Source organism: Mustela nivalis (genome assembly GCF_964662115.1).
Source record: "Mustela nivalis genome assembly, chromosome: 7".
NCBI classification, from domain to species: Eukaryota; Metazoa; Chordata; class Mammalia; order Carnivora; family Mustelidae; genus Mustela; species Mustela nivalis.
Window position 1 is genome coordinate 15,025,935 of NC_139026.1, and position 17,975 is coordinate 15,043,909.

General features: G+C 39.6%; 1 protein-coding gene across 3 annotated transcripts in view; it reads right to left on the reverse strand.

Annotated features, from left to right (window-relative positions):
* TCP11L2 (t-complex 11 like 2) overlaps positions 1 to 17,975 on the reverse strand; it is a 41,520-nt gene that overhangs the window by 12,500 nt on the left and 11,045 nt on the right. For all 3 annotated transcript variants that reach the window (XM_082740576.1, XM_082740575.1, XM_082740574.1), the window contains exons 3-6: positions 17,187 to 17,322; positions 13,477 to 13,597; positions 11,985 to 12,205; positions 10,623 to 10,759 (exon numbers count right to left, since the gene is read on the reverse strand). In XM_082740576.1, coding sequence (XP_082596702.1) covers positions 10,623 to 10,759; positions 11,985 to 12,205; positions 13,477 to 13,597; positions 17,187 to 17,322 — 615 coding nt within the window. The remainder of the gene's footprint in view (positions 1 to 10,622; positions 10,760 to 11,984; positions 12,206 to 13,476; positions 13,598 to 17,186; positions 17,323 to 17,975) is intronic.

A 17,975-nucleotide genomic window follows, 5' to 3' on the forward strand; every position in this document is an offset into this window, starting at 1 on the left:
CCAGAGAATGAAATAAAGAATAGTGACCCTGAAATTCTTCCTGAGACCCAGCACTTGAACCAGGGTAATCTGTGAGCAGCAATGTTTGCCACACAACAGCAACACCATCCGAGAATTTCACAACTTTGCTTCCCCTCAGTTGGCAAATGTTCTTGGTTTTTCTAGTTCTGTTCATAGAGATGTAAAAGACTTGAGGTCTTTTGTTTAAAGGACACCCAACAGAGAGAGAGAGAGACAGAGAGAGAGAGAGAGAGAGGAAATCTTGGTGGATATAATTACAATGTAGGGTTAATAAGCATTTACACTGCAAGCTTAATCATTTACAGCTGACACATCTAAAAGCCCATTTAGTTATCTCAAACAAAGCAACAGTGTACCATAGTGGTTCTCCATCCTGGCTGATTTTACAATCACCTGGAGAGCTTTAAAAAGAAAAGAAAGATCTTGGGCACAGCTCTTGGAGATTCCAATTTAATCAGTCTGAGATGGGGCTCAGGCAACTGTGTTTAAATACCCCAGGTGATCCTAGCTTGAAGCCAGAATTGAGTACAACTGGTAAAGCAGAAAGAGCACAAGCTCAGAATGAAACACCAGCTTTCCTCTAAGGAATCTACCTGCTGAGATGTTACTCCCACCAGCTAGTACACTGATGGATCTATGTGGCTCCAAAACCAAGGTCAACCCCCATGAGATACAAGTACTGTCAATTTTTCATGTAAGCAGGAAGGCTCTTCATTCACTCATTTATTCAATGACAACGGAGCACTTAATGTACCCTAGGTGCTATACCAAGTGCTAGGGATTCGTAGATGAGTAAACCTGTTTTGTGCACTCAAGAAGCTCTTAGTCTACTGGGAGGGAGAAACACAAGAACAGGCAATGGCTTTACAGGAGCATTTACCTAAGAATTTCCTAGGAACTGTGAAGGCCCAGGAGAACTGCACTTGAATTTACTCTCCACTAATACACGCTTCTGGTTTCCTGCTAGGGAGGCTTGGCCTCACCCCCCCCCCCCCGCTGAAACTACCTTTGGTTCTCTAAATCTAAATCCTGCCAGTCTTTACCGGCCTAGCTTAAGTCTCTTTTCCTGTAAGAAGCCTTTCTTGATTGTACCGACCCATCCCTGCTCTCCCTTCTCAAAGAACCCACCTTTGAATTTTTGATCTGGCTGTCATTTCTCTTGCACAGCTTAACTAAAAAACAGCTTCTCTATTTTTTTTAAAAAAATTATTATTAAATATTTTATGCACGTTCATCTCAATTTCATCTCATTCACTGAAGAGCCCAATAAATGATCTTTATTTTTTATTTCTCTTTCCTTTGACTTAATTCATAGCATCACATGATAGGTATATGAAATGTGGCTTTGTTTTGGCAGCCACGTTTGCTTTGGAAAATACTCAAATTATCTTTCTAGTGGTACTTGACACATATTGGGTGCTCTAAAAGCCTCTGCTCTCCTGGGGGCACCTGGGTGACTCAGTCAGTTCAGCATCTGCCTTAGGCTCAGGTCATTATCATAGGGTCCTGGGATTGAGTCCTGCATTGGGCTCCCTGGTCAGCGGAGAGTCTTTCTCCCTCTCCCCCGCTTATGCTCTCTCACATGCTCTCTCTCTCTTTTTCAAATAAATAAATAAATAATGGCAATAAATAAATAAATAAAAGCTTCTGCTCTCTGTGTCTGGCATGAGTGACCTGGTAGGTTTCCAATTTAACTCACCATCTCTGGAAGTAAACATCAACTTAAAGAATTGCTCAAATAGTCGTCTTCACACTGACAGACGGATTGGTCCCACAGGCCCACCGCTACCTTTCCCTCCCCACTGTAAATCATTTACTAATGTACACAGTACACACAAATCAAGACAAAGTGTTTTTTGTAAACTCTTTCACAAAACAGAGAAGGGAAGACTTCTCACTCATTTTTATGAGGCCAGCTTTGCCCTGATACCAAACCCAGACAAACACATTACAAGAAAATTACAAAACGATCTCTTTCCAAAAATACAGATGCAAAAATCCTTAAGGAAGCATTAGCAAGGTAAAGTATTAGCAAGATAAAATAATACACTATGACCAAGGAGGAGTGGGATAAACATTTCAGGATTGCAAGGTTGCTTTAATTAGAAAAACGTCCATTACAGTAATTTAGCACATTAGCACAATAAAGGAGAAAAAAAGATCCCATCCCATCATTAGATATGGAAAAAGCATGTGACCAAATTTAACATATGATCTAGTTAGATAAAAACTCTGGGCAAAGCAGAAACCGATCTTCCTCAACACAGAAAAGGACATCTATGAGAAGCTGCAGCTAACACCATACTTAATGGTCAAATTATGAATATTCCTCCCCTAGAAAGGCAAGGATGCCTTCTCTCATGACTGCTATTGAACATTTGATTGGATGTCCTCGTTAGTGCAATAAAGCAAGAAAAAGAAATAAAAGGCACATAGATTTAAAAAGAAGAAGTAAAACTGTTTATTTGCAGGCAAAATGATTGTATATATAGAAAAACTGAAGGAATATTCCAAAAACCTACTAGCATTAATAAGTTAATATCTTAGCAAGTTCTCAGGATGTAAAATCAATATTCAAAAATTGATTATATTTCTATATACTAGAAAATAAAAATTTTACAAAATACCACTTATAACAGCATCAAAGAACATAAAATAAATGAGATTAAATTGAACAAAATCAGAACAGAACTGGAGGGGTACCTAGTGACACAGTTGGTTGAGCATCGGACTCTTGGTTTTGGCTCAGGTCATGGTCTCAGGGTTGTGAGATCAAGCTTCACATCAGGCTCCCCACTTGGCATAGAGTCTGCTTAAGTTTCTCTCTCCCTCTCCTTTGGCCCACCCCACCTCAAATAAACAAATCGTAGAGGAAAAAAAAGTACAAGACTGGTACACCAAAACTAAAACATACTGCTGAAATAAATCAGACTTGAGATATCCAGTTCACAAATTAGTAGACTTATTCATGTGAAGATGTCAAATCCACATAATTCCAATCACCAACCCAGCTGGCTCTTCTGCAGAAACTGATAAACTAATTAAAAATGGATGTGGAGTGCTCGCTTCGGCAGCACATATACTAAAAAAAATGGATGTGGAAATTCAAAGGACCTACCAAAGACAAAACAATTTTGAAAAAGAAGAACAAAAATGGAAGACAACACTACCTGATTTCAAGACTTAGCCTCAATAATCAGGACTGTGTGGTATTTAGTGAAGGGAAGACATACAGATCATAGGATAGAATAGAATGCAATTTAAAAAATGAAGTAGTAGTATGAGCTACAACACGGGTAAATCTTGAACATATTATACTAATTGGAAGAAAAGACACAAAAAGCCACACACTACACGATTTGATTTATATGAAATGCCCATAATTGGCAAATCCATAAAAACAGAAGGTAGACCGGGGGTTATCAAAAGCTAAAGGAAGGGAAGACTAGGGAGATACTGGCAGTGGGTATGGGGTTTCTTTTAAAGGTGATGAAAATCTTCTGGAATTAAATACTGATGATAGGGCGCCTGAGTGGCTCAGTGGGTTAAGCCGCTGCCTTCGGCTCAGGTCATGATCTCGGGGTCCCGGGATCGAGTCCCGCATCGGGCTCTCTGCTCAGCAGGGAGCCTGCTTCCTCCTCTCTCTCTGCCTGCCTCTCTGCCTACTTGTGATCTCTCTCTGTCAAATAAATAAATAAAATCTTAAAAAAAAAAATTATAAATACTGATGATAGTTATATAACCTTATGAATATACTAAAAGCCACTGAATTATAAACTTTTAAAAATTAATGTTGTGGAATATAAATTATATTTCAATTACAAAGAAAATAATAAAGAGGTCAGAAATAGATTCACAAATGTATCATTGATTGATTTTCAATAAAGATGCCAAAGCAGTTCGATAGAGAAAAGGTAATCTTTTTGAACAAATGGTGCTAGAACTGGATACACATATGGAAAAATGTGAACCTTGAAATATATTATCTTGAAATGCTTCCTAAGCCTAAAACTATAAAAATGTCTAGAAGAAAACATTCAAAAAATTCTTCATGACCTTGGGATATGCAAAGATTTTGTAGACACACCACTAAATGCACAAATAAAAGAAAAATTTTACGATTTGGTCTTCACCAAAATTAAAAATTTCTCTTCTTCAAAGGGTAGTGTTAAGAAAATGAAAAAGGCAAGCCACAGATGGGGGAAATTTCATATAAAACTGACAAAGGATTTATTTCCAGAATATATTGAAAGTGCTTCAATTCAATAAAAAGATAGCCCAGTTTAAAAACAGGCAAAAGATTTGACTGGACATTTCACATTAGAAGATAAATGGCTATTTTACATATGAAAAGATGCCCAACATCATTCATCATCAAGTAAATGTATATAAAAACCACAGTGAAATACTACTTTCACACCCTCTATAAAAGGTAAAATTTAAAAGACCAATAATACCTTGCATTGGTGAAAACGTAAAGCAGTTGGAACTCTCATATACTGATGGTGAGTATAAAATAGCACAACCACTTTGGAAAATAACTGCCAGCTTCTTATAAAGTTAACCATATACTTAACATAATGACCCAGCCATTCTACTCCTAGGTGTTAACCCAAAAGAAAAGAAAATATGTGCACACACAAATACTGATACATATGTATTCACAGCAGCTTTATCCATAGTGGCCTAGAACTGGAAACAATGCCAATGTCAATCAATAGGTAAACAGACAAAGTATAGTACAATCATATAACAGGATGCTTCTCAGTAATACAAATTATTGATAAATACACAACACGGATGAATCTCAAAAACCTTATGTTGAGTAAAAGAGGTTGGACAAAAAAGTGACACACAGTGCTGCCTGGGTGGCTCAGTTGGTGAAGCAACTGCCTTTGGCTCAGGTCATGATCCTGGAGTCCCGGGATCGAGTCCCACATTGGGTACCCAGCTCCATGGGGAGTCTGCTTCTCCCTCTGACCTTCTCCCCTCTCATTCTCTCACTTTCTCTCTCTCAAATAAATAAATAAAATCTTAAAAAAAAAAAAAAAAGGGACACACAGCATGATTCCGTTTAATATGAAGTTCTAACAGAGGCAAAGTTAATCTACAATGATGAAAATTTTATCAGTTTTTACCTCAATGGGGGAGTTTACTGCAAAGGGCAAGAAGGTTCTTTTTGGCGTGACAGAAATGCTTTATATCTTATTTGTAGTAATAGTTACAGGAGCATATTTTGTCAAAACTCATGAAACCACATACTTCAAGTGGGCACACTGTCTTGCACAGATAGCGTATTTCAGTGAAGTTTAAAAAAGGGACATAGGTTACAGGTTGGCCAACTGAGTCCCTGAATCTAAATCTAGTAAGTGCAGGTTGAATTGCATAAAGCTTCATCAACACTAAACACACACACACACGTGTGAAGATTTATATCACGTAAAAGCCACCGACTGTGCTATTTAGTGCTACAAATAGCAGACAGGGGGATGTCCTGTAAAATCTGCCAGTTTAGTGTGAATGAGTTTAGCAGTTGAGCCTTCCAAGATGAATGAATTAAAGGTATCCCCATATGGATTCTTCAAGGAATCCAATTCCCATCTCTGCTGATTTCTAGTATGGTACCTAAGCATGAAATCTGGTTCTTAAGTATGAACTCCGAATGACCTCTAAAAGGGCAACAACTCCACATCCTGGATCTAGGAAATGGCCTGTATAATTCTGAGCAGACAGTGCTCCTATAAACTAAGAGACTGCTGCAGAATTATGGGACTGGAAGACCCTGATGTTGTGCAAAGCTTTAGATGGCTCCCATTTTCAATTTTCTGGAAAAATACTCAGACTAAATTCTTCAATTTCCAGTTAGAAGAATATAGCTCCCTTTATCCAGGACACCTGCTCTATTATACCTAGCAATACCTCATCTCCCTTCTTTTTCCTTCCTTCCTTCCTTCGTTTTCTTTCCAAGGCTCCTGCCCAACTTGAGGCCTGAACTCACGACACTGAGATCAAGATTCACATGATGGAACCAGCCAAGCAGCCCTTGGTACTGCTTTCTTTGAGATACTGTTTTCCCTCCCTCCATGGTTTCTTTTGTAAATATCAATTAAGAGGCCCCTGACCAGGCAAACCCCATGACCATGGGTCGGCCTAGCTGAGTCATATGCCCATCAAACTTTCCTGAGATCTGAATGGTGACTACAGTATTCAAGGATGGGCCATTTTAAAATACACATTAACTGTTCTGATGATGGAGCTAGGAACTTTTCCTTATTTTCCCTTCCCAGATTCCTGATGCTCTCCTGGTTTTCTGGCCTTGCTCAGGCTCAGGTATTTTGGCTTTTTCGGCGAACTGCCCCCGTGCTTCCACTCATTTCCTTTTTTGCTAAATCACTCAGAGTTGGTTTCTGCTGCTTGAACTATAACCCAGCTGACATAACACAAAAGTGAAAAATCCAAAGGAAGCAGCCAAAGCAGCAGCTTGGTTCAGTCTCAACTTGGATGTAGGAGACTGGCTTCTAGTCCTAGCTCTACTACTTACTAGCTGTGTGACTCTCTGGTGTTTGGACAGGCCATTGCAAAGCATCAGTCTGTTCATCTTCACAATGTTCCATAAGTAGTTCTTAAATGTCCTGAGCGCCAGGCAAAGAAAATGAAAATGCAGTTTGATGTGTTTTTGGAAAGTATTTATGTCCCACAAGATTTCTGAAAGAATCACATAAAATGAAGTTCTATGAGAACATTGTGTCTATCAGACACAAGATATTACCTAAATAAATAAAAACCTTCTCTTTCTGAGTATCTTAGAAATTACTTGCGGTCTGGTCCCTGCGGTGCAATCTGTTACTCTTTCCACAGGTAATTTAGTTGCTGGACCTGATGTGGTTATCCTGTTGATGTTCAGTACATGTATCCAATCATTGTCGGAGGCTTTCAGGGGTGTACTTTAAAATCACACAATTATATAAAATTTTTCTGTCGGCAAAATATTTTCTGGAGTCAATTCAGAAATCTAGAGTGCTTCTCTGCATTTTTTTGCAGTAATTATTTTATAAAAAATCATGTACGCACAAAAATCCAACCCTATTGTCCTTCTGCATGTTACTGTGAGGCTCTTATTTTGATATTAGGGCACAGTGACCGACTTTTGGCAGAGCGACTTGAGGATATAATTAACAGCTGACATACACTCTGCTTCCTGGACTCTTGATTTCTCTGGGAACATATTTAGAGCTGGGCAATAATGACCTATATCCACAACTGGATTTATTCTATTCTTAAATCTCTGAAAATATCCAAGTCAATGTGAAAAGTACAAATGATTTGCAGGTCACAAAGCCTGGGTTTTAAGGACAGAAACAAACAATTTAAGATGAACAAAATTATAACTCAAACCAATATTAAGGAATTTCCTCCAGATGACAAACTATCTTGACTCAAGACATAGAGATATTGGCACACGTACGTAGACATATGTACACAGGCGAACAAATGAAAGCAGTCAATAAAATGCTAGAAAGGAAAACACTGCTACAAACATAGTTACTGTAGTTCAGGTTTCAGATTCAGGTTCTATGTAGGGTTCTATTTCCATTAATCCCTCTCTTCCTTTGGAGAAACAATACAGCCCTAAAGTCATAGAATTTTTGTTGTGGAAGGATTCTTAGAAGTCATCTAATCTTATCTGCCACTCAGTGCTAGCGCCCCCTCTGTAGGTCTCCCAAAGAAAGTCAGTATCTCATTTAAGACAGGCAGTGTAGTGTAGCAGTTCGATGTACATGCTTTGGGGCAGAGACATGTCTGATTCATCCAGGCTTTAAGCAGTCACCTAGAGTAAGTACTTTAACCTCAATTTCTTCATTTATATATTTTTTAAAGATTACTTATTTATCTGTTTGAGAGAGAGAGAGACAATAAGCAGGAGGAGTGGCAGAGAGAGAGGAAGAAGCAGAATCTCCATTGAGCAGGGAGCCCAATGTGGGACTCGATCCCAGAGCCCTGGGATCATTACCTGAGCCAAAGGCAGATGCTTTAACTGACTGAGCCACCCAGGTGCCCCCATTTCTTCATTTACAAACAGTGAGTGATAACAGTGCCAGATTCATAGGGCTTTGTGAGGCTTTGATGGACTAACAAAGGTAAAACATTTGGCACATAGTAAGGACTTGGTATATAATAAGTGTTCAACAAAATGATAGCTGGCACGACTACTAATAGTGATAAAGAGGCTCATTCCAAGCTTAAAACAGCTCCAGCTGCTAAAAAGATCAAAACTCTGCCTGTAATTTCCCTCCATGGATCCAAGTCTGCCCTACAGGGCTTAACCCAAAGTCCCTGAATCAGTACCAACAGGAAGGCAGTGCTCATGGCTCATGTGTATTTCCTTGTTACCAAACAGAATGTGCTCAGCTTCATGGTCTGTTCCTCCTATGACCCTCCACCACCCAGGCCCTCTTCCGTGGACATGCCCCAGACTCTTGGGGCCCCTTTAAAAGTAGTACCTGTTTGCCTTTGTTTACATAAAAATAAAGCTACCACACTGACTAGTTTGACAGAAAAGCTCAGTCCATGAGGGATGGGGGATCATCTAACAGCCTTATAGCATAGTGAATTAAAATCCAGAAGCTAGTGTTAAGAGCCCAGAAGCTAGTGGCAATGAGGGAATCTGGTAAGCCAGACCTTTGCCAGCTGTGCAACATCTGGCATCTCAAATCCCTTGCCTGTGAAATCAAGGGTATAACAGTACCTACTTAACTAAGTAACTGTGATGTTTCATTGAGGTATCACATTCTCTACTCCCAGGCTTTCTTGACACCTCTTACAGTCCAGCTTAATGCCCACTAGTTCATGAATCTGCTCCCATCAGGGTTACCAAAAATCCTCATGCAGTCATACCCAGTGGTCAAGCCTCCATTTTCCTTGACCACTTCGCACTTGTCACAGCCGATTATGTCTTCATTCTCCAAATGCTTTGTTCACTTTCTTACAGAATATCACCAGCTCCTGGCTTCCTTCACCTCCCTGGCTACTCATTCACAGTCACCTATGCTGGATCCTACTCCTCTTTTCAAGCCCTAGATGCTCTAGAATCCCAAATCAGTCCTCTTTAGTACTGACACTCACTCCCCAGGTAATTTCATCTAGTGCAATATTGTGGCTAAGAGCATGAACGGTGTAGCCAGCCCACCTGGGTGAGTCTAAGCCCCACAGCTTACAAGTTGTGTCATGGAGGCAAGGGATCTAACCTGTCCATCCCTCAGTTTCTTCATCCATAAAATGGAGAGCAATTTCCTAAAATTATTGCGAAGATCAAATTAGCTAATATAGGTAAAGTGCTTAGCATGTGGTAAACATTTTATACATGTTAGTGATTATTCAGTTTCATGGCTTTATAAATAAATATACTCGTGAGTCCTGAATGTATACTCCCAGCATTCACCATTCCCCCGAACTCTAGTCTCTCATATCCACGGGCCTACCTGACCATGTTGATACCAAATAAGATCTCCATGTTCATATATCTAAAGCCGAACCCTGCCTCTGGACTACCTCCCTCTGCTTTCCCCTAGTTGCCCCGCCTCACAAACAGCCATCACTACTCACCCTGCTGCTCAGGTGAAAACCTGAGCATCATCTTCAACATCTCCCTTTTCACCTTCATCTAACTTTCAGCAAATCGTTTTGTTCAACTTCTACTTCCACTGCTGCTACGTGGACCATTGGTTCTTGCTGTAGCAACTGCAATTCCACCTCCTTGGTGTCCCTGTTTCCCTTCTCTCCTTGCTCCGGTATGATCTATTCTCTACCCGGAAGCCAGAGTCGTCTTTAAAAATGAAAATCCCATGTTGCTCTCCCTGCTCAAAACTTTCCAATGATTTCCCATCACACTTGGACTCAACTCTCAATGCTCATTTCCCAGCAAGGCTCTCTAGGACCTGCATTTGCCTACCTCTTGGCCTCTTCTCTTCCCACTCTCTCCTTGCCTACTTTACTCCAGCCACACTGTCTGCCCTTGTCTGTCCAACTTCACTTGCAAGCTTCATGCCTTTGCCCATGCAGCTCCCTCAGGCTGGGATGTTCCTTGCTCACGTTCTCATGCCCTTTCCTCTTTCCTTTCCAAACTCTGCTCAAATGTTCCTTCTTAGTGAGGTCTTCCCAGTCTAACTTATCTTAAAAAACACCATCTCCACCACTCCTGCCCCACTGCTCTCTGCCCTTTTTCCCTACTTTTCGTCATAGCACTTAACACATCTGACAATATATGTTATTTGTTTGCTTGCCATGCCTACTACAATGTCAGCTCCTTGGGGGGTCACAGCACTGTTTTGTTCACTACAGTATTCACAGCAACTAAGCAGTGTCTGGAATACAGCAGGTGCTCAATAAATACATATTTTTTAATACATGAAGAAATGAATAGTGCTTGGCACAGTTCTTGGGACATGGGCAGACAGTGATAAATTTGTGATGTCTATTTTAGAAGTTAAAAAAAATGTTTAACAGAAATGCCAAAATTCTTTAGTGATATTCCTTAAGACATCAAAAACATAAATATCATATTTCCATCTAACCTCAATATATATACATTATATTGTACTTACTTGGAGTTTCTTCTAAAATTTCTTGGAACTTAGTTCTCTCATAATCCACCAACTGGCGTTGAAGATGTGGTCTAAGACTCCTAATTGTAAAATTGACCATGTCTATTTTCATGAGGTCCAGGACATGGAATATTTGTCTAAAAATTTTAGAGTTAGAATAGTTAGAGAGCTGATTAAGAAATTAAGCTGAAATTCATTAACATGACCTATTTTACAGACTGGAAACAATAAACATCCCCAAATAGTTTTGAAATCCCAACTGCCATTGGCAAGGTCACTTTTCATAGAAGGCACTATATGTGCATTCCAATGTATCCTTCACAGATCTCAAGAGTATTTGCTTTAGCAAATACGATACTTCCACCTGATCCACTACACCTGGCCATAAACTAATAGACACTAAGAAGTATAAACAATGAGTCTTAAGGAGACAAAGAAGATTCAAGAAGGAATTTTCATTAGAAACCCCTGCAATTTTAAGGGAGTCTGAACAAAGTGTACATGGTTTCTATTCCTACTAAATTTGAGGGTGGAGGAGAGAGAGGGGAAAAAAAGGACAGGGCAGTAAGGCACAAAAATACTTAGCTCTGCTTATCTGGTTTTCTTCTAAGATCAAGGATTCCTTTGGGAGACCAGTTATTATTGGGTTTTCAATTGCCACACTTCCCTTCTGTTTTGTTTTTATTTTTATTTATTTAATTTTTTTTGAGATCACAAGTAGGCAGAGAGGCAGGCAGAGAGAGAGAGAAAGAGAGAGAGAGGAGGAAGCAGGCTCACTGCGGAGCAGAAAGCCTGATGTGGGGCTCGATCCCAGGACCCTGGGAACATGACCTGAGCCGAAGGCAGAGGCTTTAACTCACCAAGCCACCCAGGCGCCCCTCTGTTTTGTTTTTAAAATATATATTTATTTATTTGAGAGAGAGAGAGAACAATTAGGAGGGGCAGAGGGAGAGAGAATCTCAAGCAGACTCTACACTGAGCATGGGACCCAATTCAGGGCTTGATCTCATGACCCTGAGAGCACCACTGGGGCCAAAAACAAGAATCAGACACATACCCGACTGGACCACCTACGTACCTGTCCCCCACACTTCCCTTTTGAATGAACTCAAAGGTACTCTCAGTAAATGTAAGCAGCAGGAACGCCTGGGTAGCTCGGTGGGTTGGGGCCTCTGCCTTTGGCTCAGGTCATGATCCCGGGGTCGTGGGATTGAGCCCCGCATCGGTTCTCTGCTTGGTGGGGGGGCCTGCTTCCTTCTTTCTCTGCCTGCCTCTCTGCCTACTTGTGATCTCTGTCTGTCAAATAAATAAATAAAATCTTTGAAAAAAAGAAAAGAAAATGCAAGCAGCAAAAGTGCTAACCTCAGCACCTCCACGATGTTGCTGGTAGCCTTCAGCTCTCTGACATCATCATCTCGCACGGGAGCACACAGCTTTCCCATCGTACTGATGACATAGTTGGCCAGGCCTTGGATGTCAACAGCCCTGTGCTCAGCCTGTTGCCTAATGAGGTCTGTGTCCAAAACTTCACAGATCTGGTTGCGAAGTCGGTTGCCACCAGGAGTCAGAAAAGAGAGAAGAGTCTACATAGGAAAGGAAAGTTAACAGCATTGTTAATAAGGGTTAACAATGAATAACGTTAATAACCCTTAATGTGAATAAGGGTTGTCATTTTAACTTCAGTGTCTAGATGACTAAGCTCCTTGTGCATATTTTAATGCCCTGGATGCCACAGAAGCACGATGGGTCAGAGGAGCACTCTAGTGCCTCAACTCTAAAAAGAAAGCTCTAGCTTCTGAATTAAAGTGCCCCTCACCCCAGCCTCCAGTCCATGGAAGTTACTGAAACTATCAGAATAAAACCAATTGGCAAGGAAGAAATATTACTGAAATAACTTCAAAAAGTTTACATTTAAACCATGCAAAGAAAGAACAAGTTGCAGATCATGGGTCCACAAGAACCCCTTAAAGAAGATCAAATGGAAATACCCCATGAGCTCCATTAGTATATTTTACATATAAAATATTTATTATATAGGGGCACCTGGGTGGCTCAGTTGGTTAAGCAACTGCCTTCGGCTCAGGTCATTATCCTGGAGTCCCAGGATTGAGTCCCATATCAGGCTCCCTGTTCGGCAGGGAGTCTGCTTCTCCAGCTGACCTATCTCATTCTCTCTCTCTCTCAAGTAAATAAATAAAGTCTTTAAAAATAAATAAATAAATAAAATATTTATTATATATTATACAAGCAACCTATCCTAAGTATTCACCACACAGTGAAAACCGTGCTTACACACACAGCACATGGCATAGGAGTACGGATTCTAAGCCAGAGTGCCTCAGCTCAAGTCCCTCTCTACCCCTCAAAGCTGTGTAACCGTGGGTGAGTAAGGGAACTTGGTTTCTTTTTATTCAGAAAGAATAACACAGCATTATGGTAACAACAAACGAATCATCTAGTGTTTGGCATAGAGCAAACGCTTTGTGAATGGCAGTTAAAACCTTAACTGTCATATCATCTAAATCTTACAATTACCCTGCAAGTACTCAGGACACTAGAACTCCTGGAGAGAAAGCCTTTGTTTAGCCCGTCACTAAACCAGGTTGTTTAGCTCTCCAGTCTGCGCTCTTCACTACTGTGACCACCACTGTGTGTGTGAAGCGTTGTCCTGCACTCCTTCCACTGTCCTATTTCCCTAGCAACCCCCCACTCCAGGAAGTGCATTTTGGAAACCACCCTTCTAGGGATTGAATTTACTCAGTTTTCCGAAAAGAATCTCCAATACTCTTCGGAGGACAGAAAAATAGCCTTTGGGGAAAAAAATTATTAATCAATACAGACAACATCAACTTGCCTCTCTGATTTCTTCAAACAGTTTGATGGCATGTTCATACTCGGGAGGCTCAGCATTCAGTTCGGACTCCAGGACGTCCCAGAAGGCCTGGTGGACAATGTGCTTCACTTGACTGGCTAAGCTACAGGAAGGAAATTGTTTTTAAAAATAAGCATTATTTTTCCTGATTATAAAAGAAATGTGTCCATAGTAAAAATCTCAGAAAACGCAGGGGGGAAAAAAACAGAAAAAATGGCCCATGTCATTTTTAATCTTTTGACATATTTCCCTGGTTCAATGCATTGTTTTAATATAGTTGAGGATAACCAGTAGGTATATTATATACTTGTTTCATTTAATATTCTGTCCTAAGAGTTTTTCCTAGATTTTAAAAGGGCTTTCTTGCTATAGCTTTCAATAAATTCATAAAATTCTGTCTTAAGGAGATGCCATAATTTACCTAGCTACTCTATAGATCTTTAGACTTGTTCTAGATTTTGGGGATGAGATGGCAAAGTTGCTCTTTCCTCAACAGCTGAAGCTTCATTGCACAGAATAGAACAGATTGGCCCAAGCAGACATGCATGGGAATTGCTGCCAACCACAGTTTAGCTGTCCCATTTAAAGTCAGCCAGACCAGACTGCTGAAACAAGAACCTTCCTAGGAAGAGCTCACAATAGAAGAGGTGGCCACTTTGCTTCACTCTTTCTATCAATGTCATAAAACAGGTGCACACTTAAATACACATTCCTACTGCCCTACTACATTTGGCAACAGTTGTAAGAAAAGCAGATATTTCCCTGCACTGTACTTATGGGTCTCCATCCCCTAAAGATCATACATCTCTCCCAGGCAGAGGCAATAACTACTTCTTCTCCTAAGTATCTGCCATTGTACCTAGCACACTGCACCTGGCATACAGTGAGTATTTGATGAATGCATGGTAGCTTTCTGAGGAATGTGAGCTAAAATTGTTTCTGTAACTGCAAATACTACATTCTACTCAGCAACTTGAAATGTTGAAACTTATCCTGGCTGCCTGACTAGTGTCATTCAACATAAATGCTCTTTCTAAAGTTGACCCTCCCGAGCAACTACAGAGCCATTAGAAAGGCAAACGTTGCTGGCATGGATTTCACTCTGGACTTCACAAGCCTCATGTAGTGGCTTGAATCGACCAACTAAGAAGGGGCTACAACAACTTTAGAGCTCCTGCAGGGACATCAGAATTTAAATGTAAGTTTTCCTAAAGGCTGAAAGATACTTTTTAGCTTTTTAATTTTCTGGAAGATGGTGGGGAAAAATGAGATCAATCAAATCATTTACAAGGGTTCCTACTGGGTATCAGAAATTGGATATATTTTGCTAAGCCTTTTCCCCCCCAAAACAATATTTGGTTAGAGAGTCAGTGATATTTTTAAAAGTAATGACGTGGCCATTTGTGGAAAGTCATCTGAAAAATTAATAGGTTATAATATGCCATTTCATTTTTAAATAAAGGTAACTGTCCTAAATTTGCATTTTGCTTTCCTTGCTCACATTTTCCAGCTATGGCAGAGAATTTAAAAAGGAGGCTTTCCTATTTCCCATGTTATCAAAATATTTAAGTTCAAGACACTCAGATACCCATGAGCATGCGTGTGAAGTCAACATTTTAGTCCCCATGATCTCCGTGGGGAACACGAAGCTCAGAAATGGTCTCAGCATGCTGTGAAGTGTGTGAACCTGGTGATTCACAGACCTGTACTCCTGGGGATAAAAATATATTATATGTTTATAAAAAATAAAAATTAAAAAACAAAAAAAAGAAATGGTCTCAGCAGAGGCAGGATTCAAACCCAGAGCCTATCTGATCAAAAAGTGCCTTCACTAATACCTATATTTGGAACTTTTGAATTTAAAGTATAAATACTTCCAAACTGTCTTTTGCTGTACTTCAAAAAACACACTAATTTTAACTTCAAACATTCATTTTCTTAGTCAGCCAAAAATGTTTATAAGGCATTCAGTATATGCCAGGCCCTGTTTTAGGTATTATTGTTACTATAGTAGGAAAAAAAAAAAGTGTGCGCTCTCAAAAAGCTTATTTGTTCGCAGGGACAGGAAGACAAAAACAAAACACATTAAAAATAAATAAGGCAATTTCAGAACCTTGAGGAAGACAGAAAAAGACAATGTAGTAGCTAGTGATGGAGAGGGTGCTAATTTCACTGGTGGCTGAAGAAAGCTTCTCTAACATACAGACCTTTGAGTTGAGACTTGAAGGAGGGACAGAAAAGCAGCCAGTGAAAATCTAGGGGATTTTCAGAAAGAAGAAGGACAAAATCCTTGAAAAGGATCAAGCTGGTGTACTCTGGGGTCAGTAAGGAAGCCAGTGTGGCTGAAGCATACCAAGCATGAGGGAAAGAAATAAGAGACATGGTCTTGGAAGTAGGGCCTTGCTGCCACAGTAAAGAGTTTGAATTCTTATTCTAAGTGTAACAGAAAAGCCACTGAAGGATTTCAAGCAAAGAAATGACCTACTCTGATTAACCCCTTTAGAAAGGTCACCGGTTACCGTGTGGATATGGAGGGTGGGTTGGGGGAGCTAAGGATGGAGACAGGGCAACTAGTTAGGACTTAAAGAGTCAAGGTCAGAGGTGATGGTGGCCTGGCCTAGGAGTGCATCAGTAGAGCTGGTATAAAGGATTATGGTGAAATGCAGCTACCATAGAAAACCAACCAGATATACCTATTTTGGCCAGTAATCTTAAAAAAATATTAATGATTATCATGAATAATAACCCCAGGAGTAGGAAGACTATGATTCATTTTGAAGAAGGAAAATTATTATGCTTGCTACTTTCCTGCTTGAAAACAAATAAACATTAAAGCTCTAAATAGAATCAAATATTATATGTTGTCTTAATTGATAGAGGAAATGCCTCTGGATTTATAAATGACACTGAGGTTGAAGATTTAATGCCATTATTCGTGAGCTAACCTTGCCTATAAAGATGATATATCTGTGATATATCTTATGGCCTCCAGCCTTTTCTTTTCTTTGTCCCAAGGGATTTATGATCCACTGAAGTTAGAGAGGCTGATGTAGGGTATAAGGGCATGGCTCTAACTAGAGGTCCTTGGGTTGGGGGTGTGTGTGAAGTTAACCGGGGTCCCTCTGTAGTTATGATTCCTACCTCCAGATGCTTCTGGATCACCTATTCTTAGCACTTTGGCAGTTCCACTAATTTATTTATCTTTCACAACCTGAATATCAGTTTTTAAGAAGTCCATCTGCAAACATTTCTTGAGCATGTACTAAATGTCAGGCATTCTGCTAGGCAATGGGGATAGAGCAGCAAACAATACAGACATAGTTCCTCCATTATGGTGTTTTGGTCACATGGAAAGACAGACACTGAACATAAAATTATAAGTCTTCTTAACAAAAAGGAGGTAAGAGGGCAATAGGAGTCTTTAGGAAGGGGATTTAATGTAATTTAGTATGCTCAGGAATGTCAGGAAAAGCTTCTCTCAGGAAGTGACATAGCAGCTGAGTTCTAAGGATTATGGGTAACATATACCCTTGAGGAATGGTTTTAAAAACAAGTATAAGACCTTGTTAGAGAACTAACCAGTATTTGCTCCCAGTAGCTGTTACACAAGACTTCTAGGAATCAATGTAAACATATGTGTATGTATGAGACTCTGCAGCTCAGTTTACACAGAACAAATGCCTCCGGGTTACCTGTTCTCGGGGAGAGCGTCTTGTTTCAGTTGAAAGCTCTCATTTACGGCAATTTCATGAACAAGTGTCATGTTTGATAAGTTCCTTGCTGCCGCCATCACTTTGTCAAATGTTACAACTCTGGGAGGGCTTGTTGCTGAAACAAAAACAAAACACAGTTCACGTCATGGAGGAAAAGCTGTCATCCTACGAAACCTGATGCAGACGGAGTTTAAGTTATTCTAACATATATGTTCAGGGTTTTAGAAATAAGAAGCATACATACGAAACTGGGTAGATTTCCTGCTTACTACTTAAGACTTCAAAAATTCAAGAACTCCTTTGATAGTTTCAGTTATTATATTGATAATAAATTCTCAAATGTCTTCCAGACTATTTTATTAGTATAAACTATTATAAGTTACTTTCTTTTATTAAATCACCTCATATTTTAGTACCTATTGATAACTGCATTTATTACATATACTATGCAGGAATTTGATAAGATTACTTTTATTATCTAATTCATTAACTCATTAACTTAAACAGACTCAAGATGAAGTAATTGATTTTTTAAAACTATAACTTCTAAAAGTATAGGCAGTATAGCATAATGTTTAGGTTTGATTCCAACTTTTGCCAATTGGTAGATATCATTTGACTTCACTAAGGCATAATTACCTCCTCAGGGCTGAGTTTAGGTAATTAAATAAGATAATTTAAGTAAAGAAGAACAAAGTAAGAACTTCATAAATGTAGATACTTAAAATAAAACTATCTGGTAAACTGGATAATCTAAGTAGGAAGTAG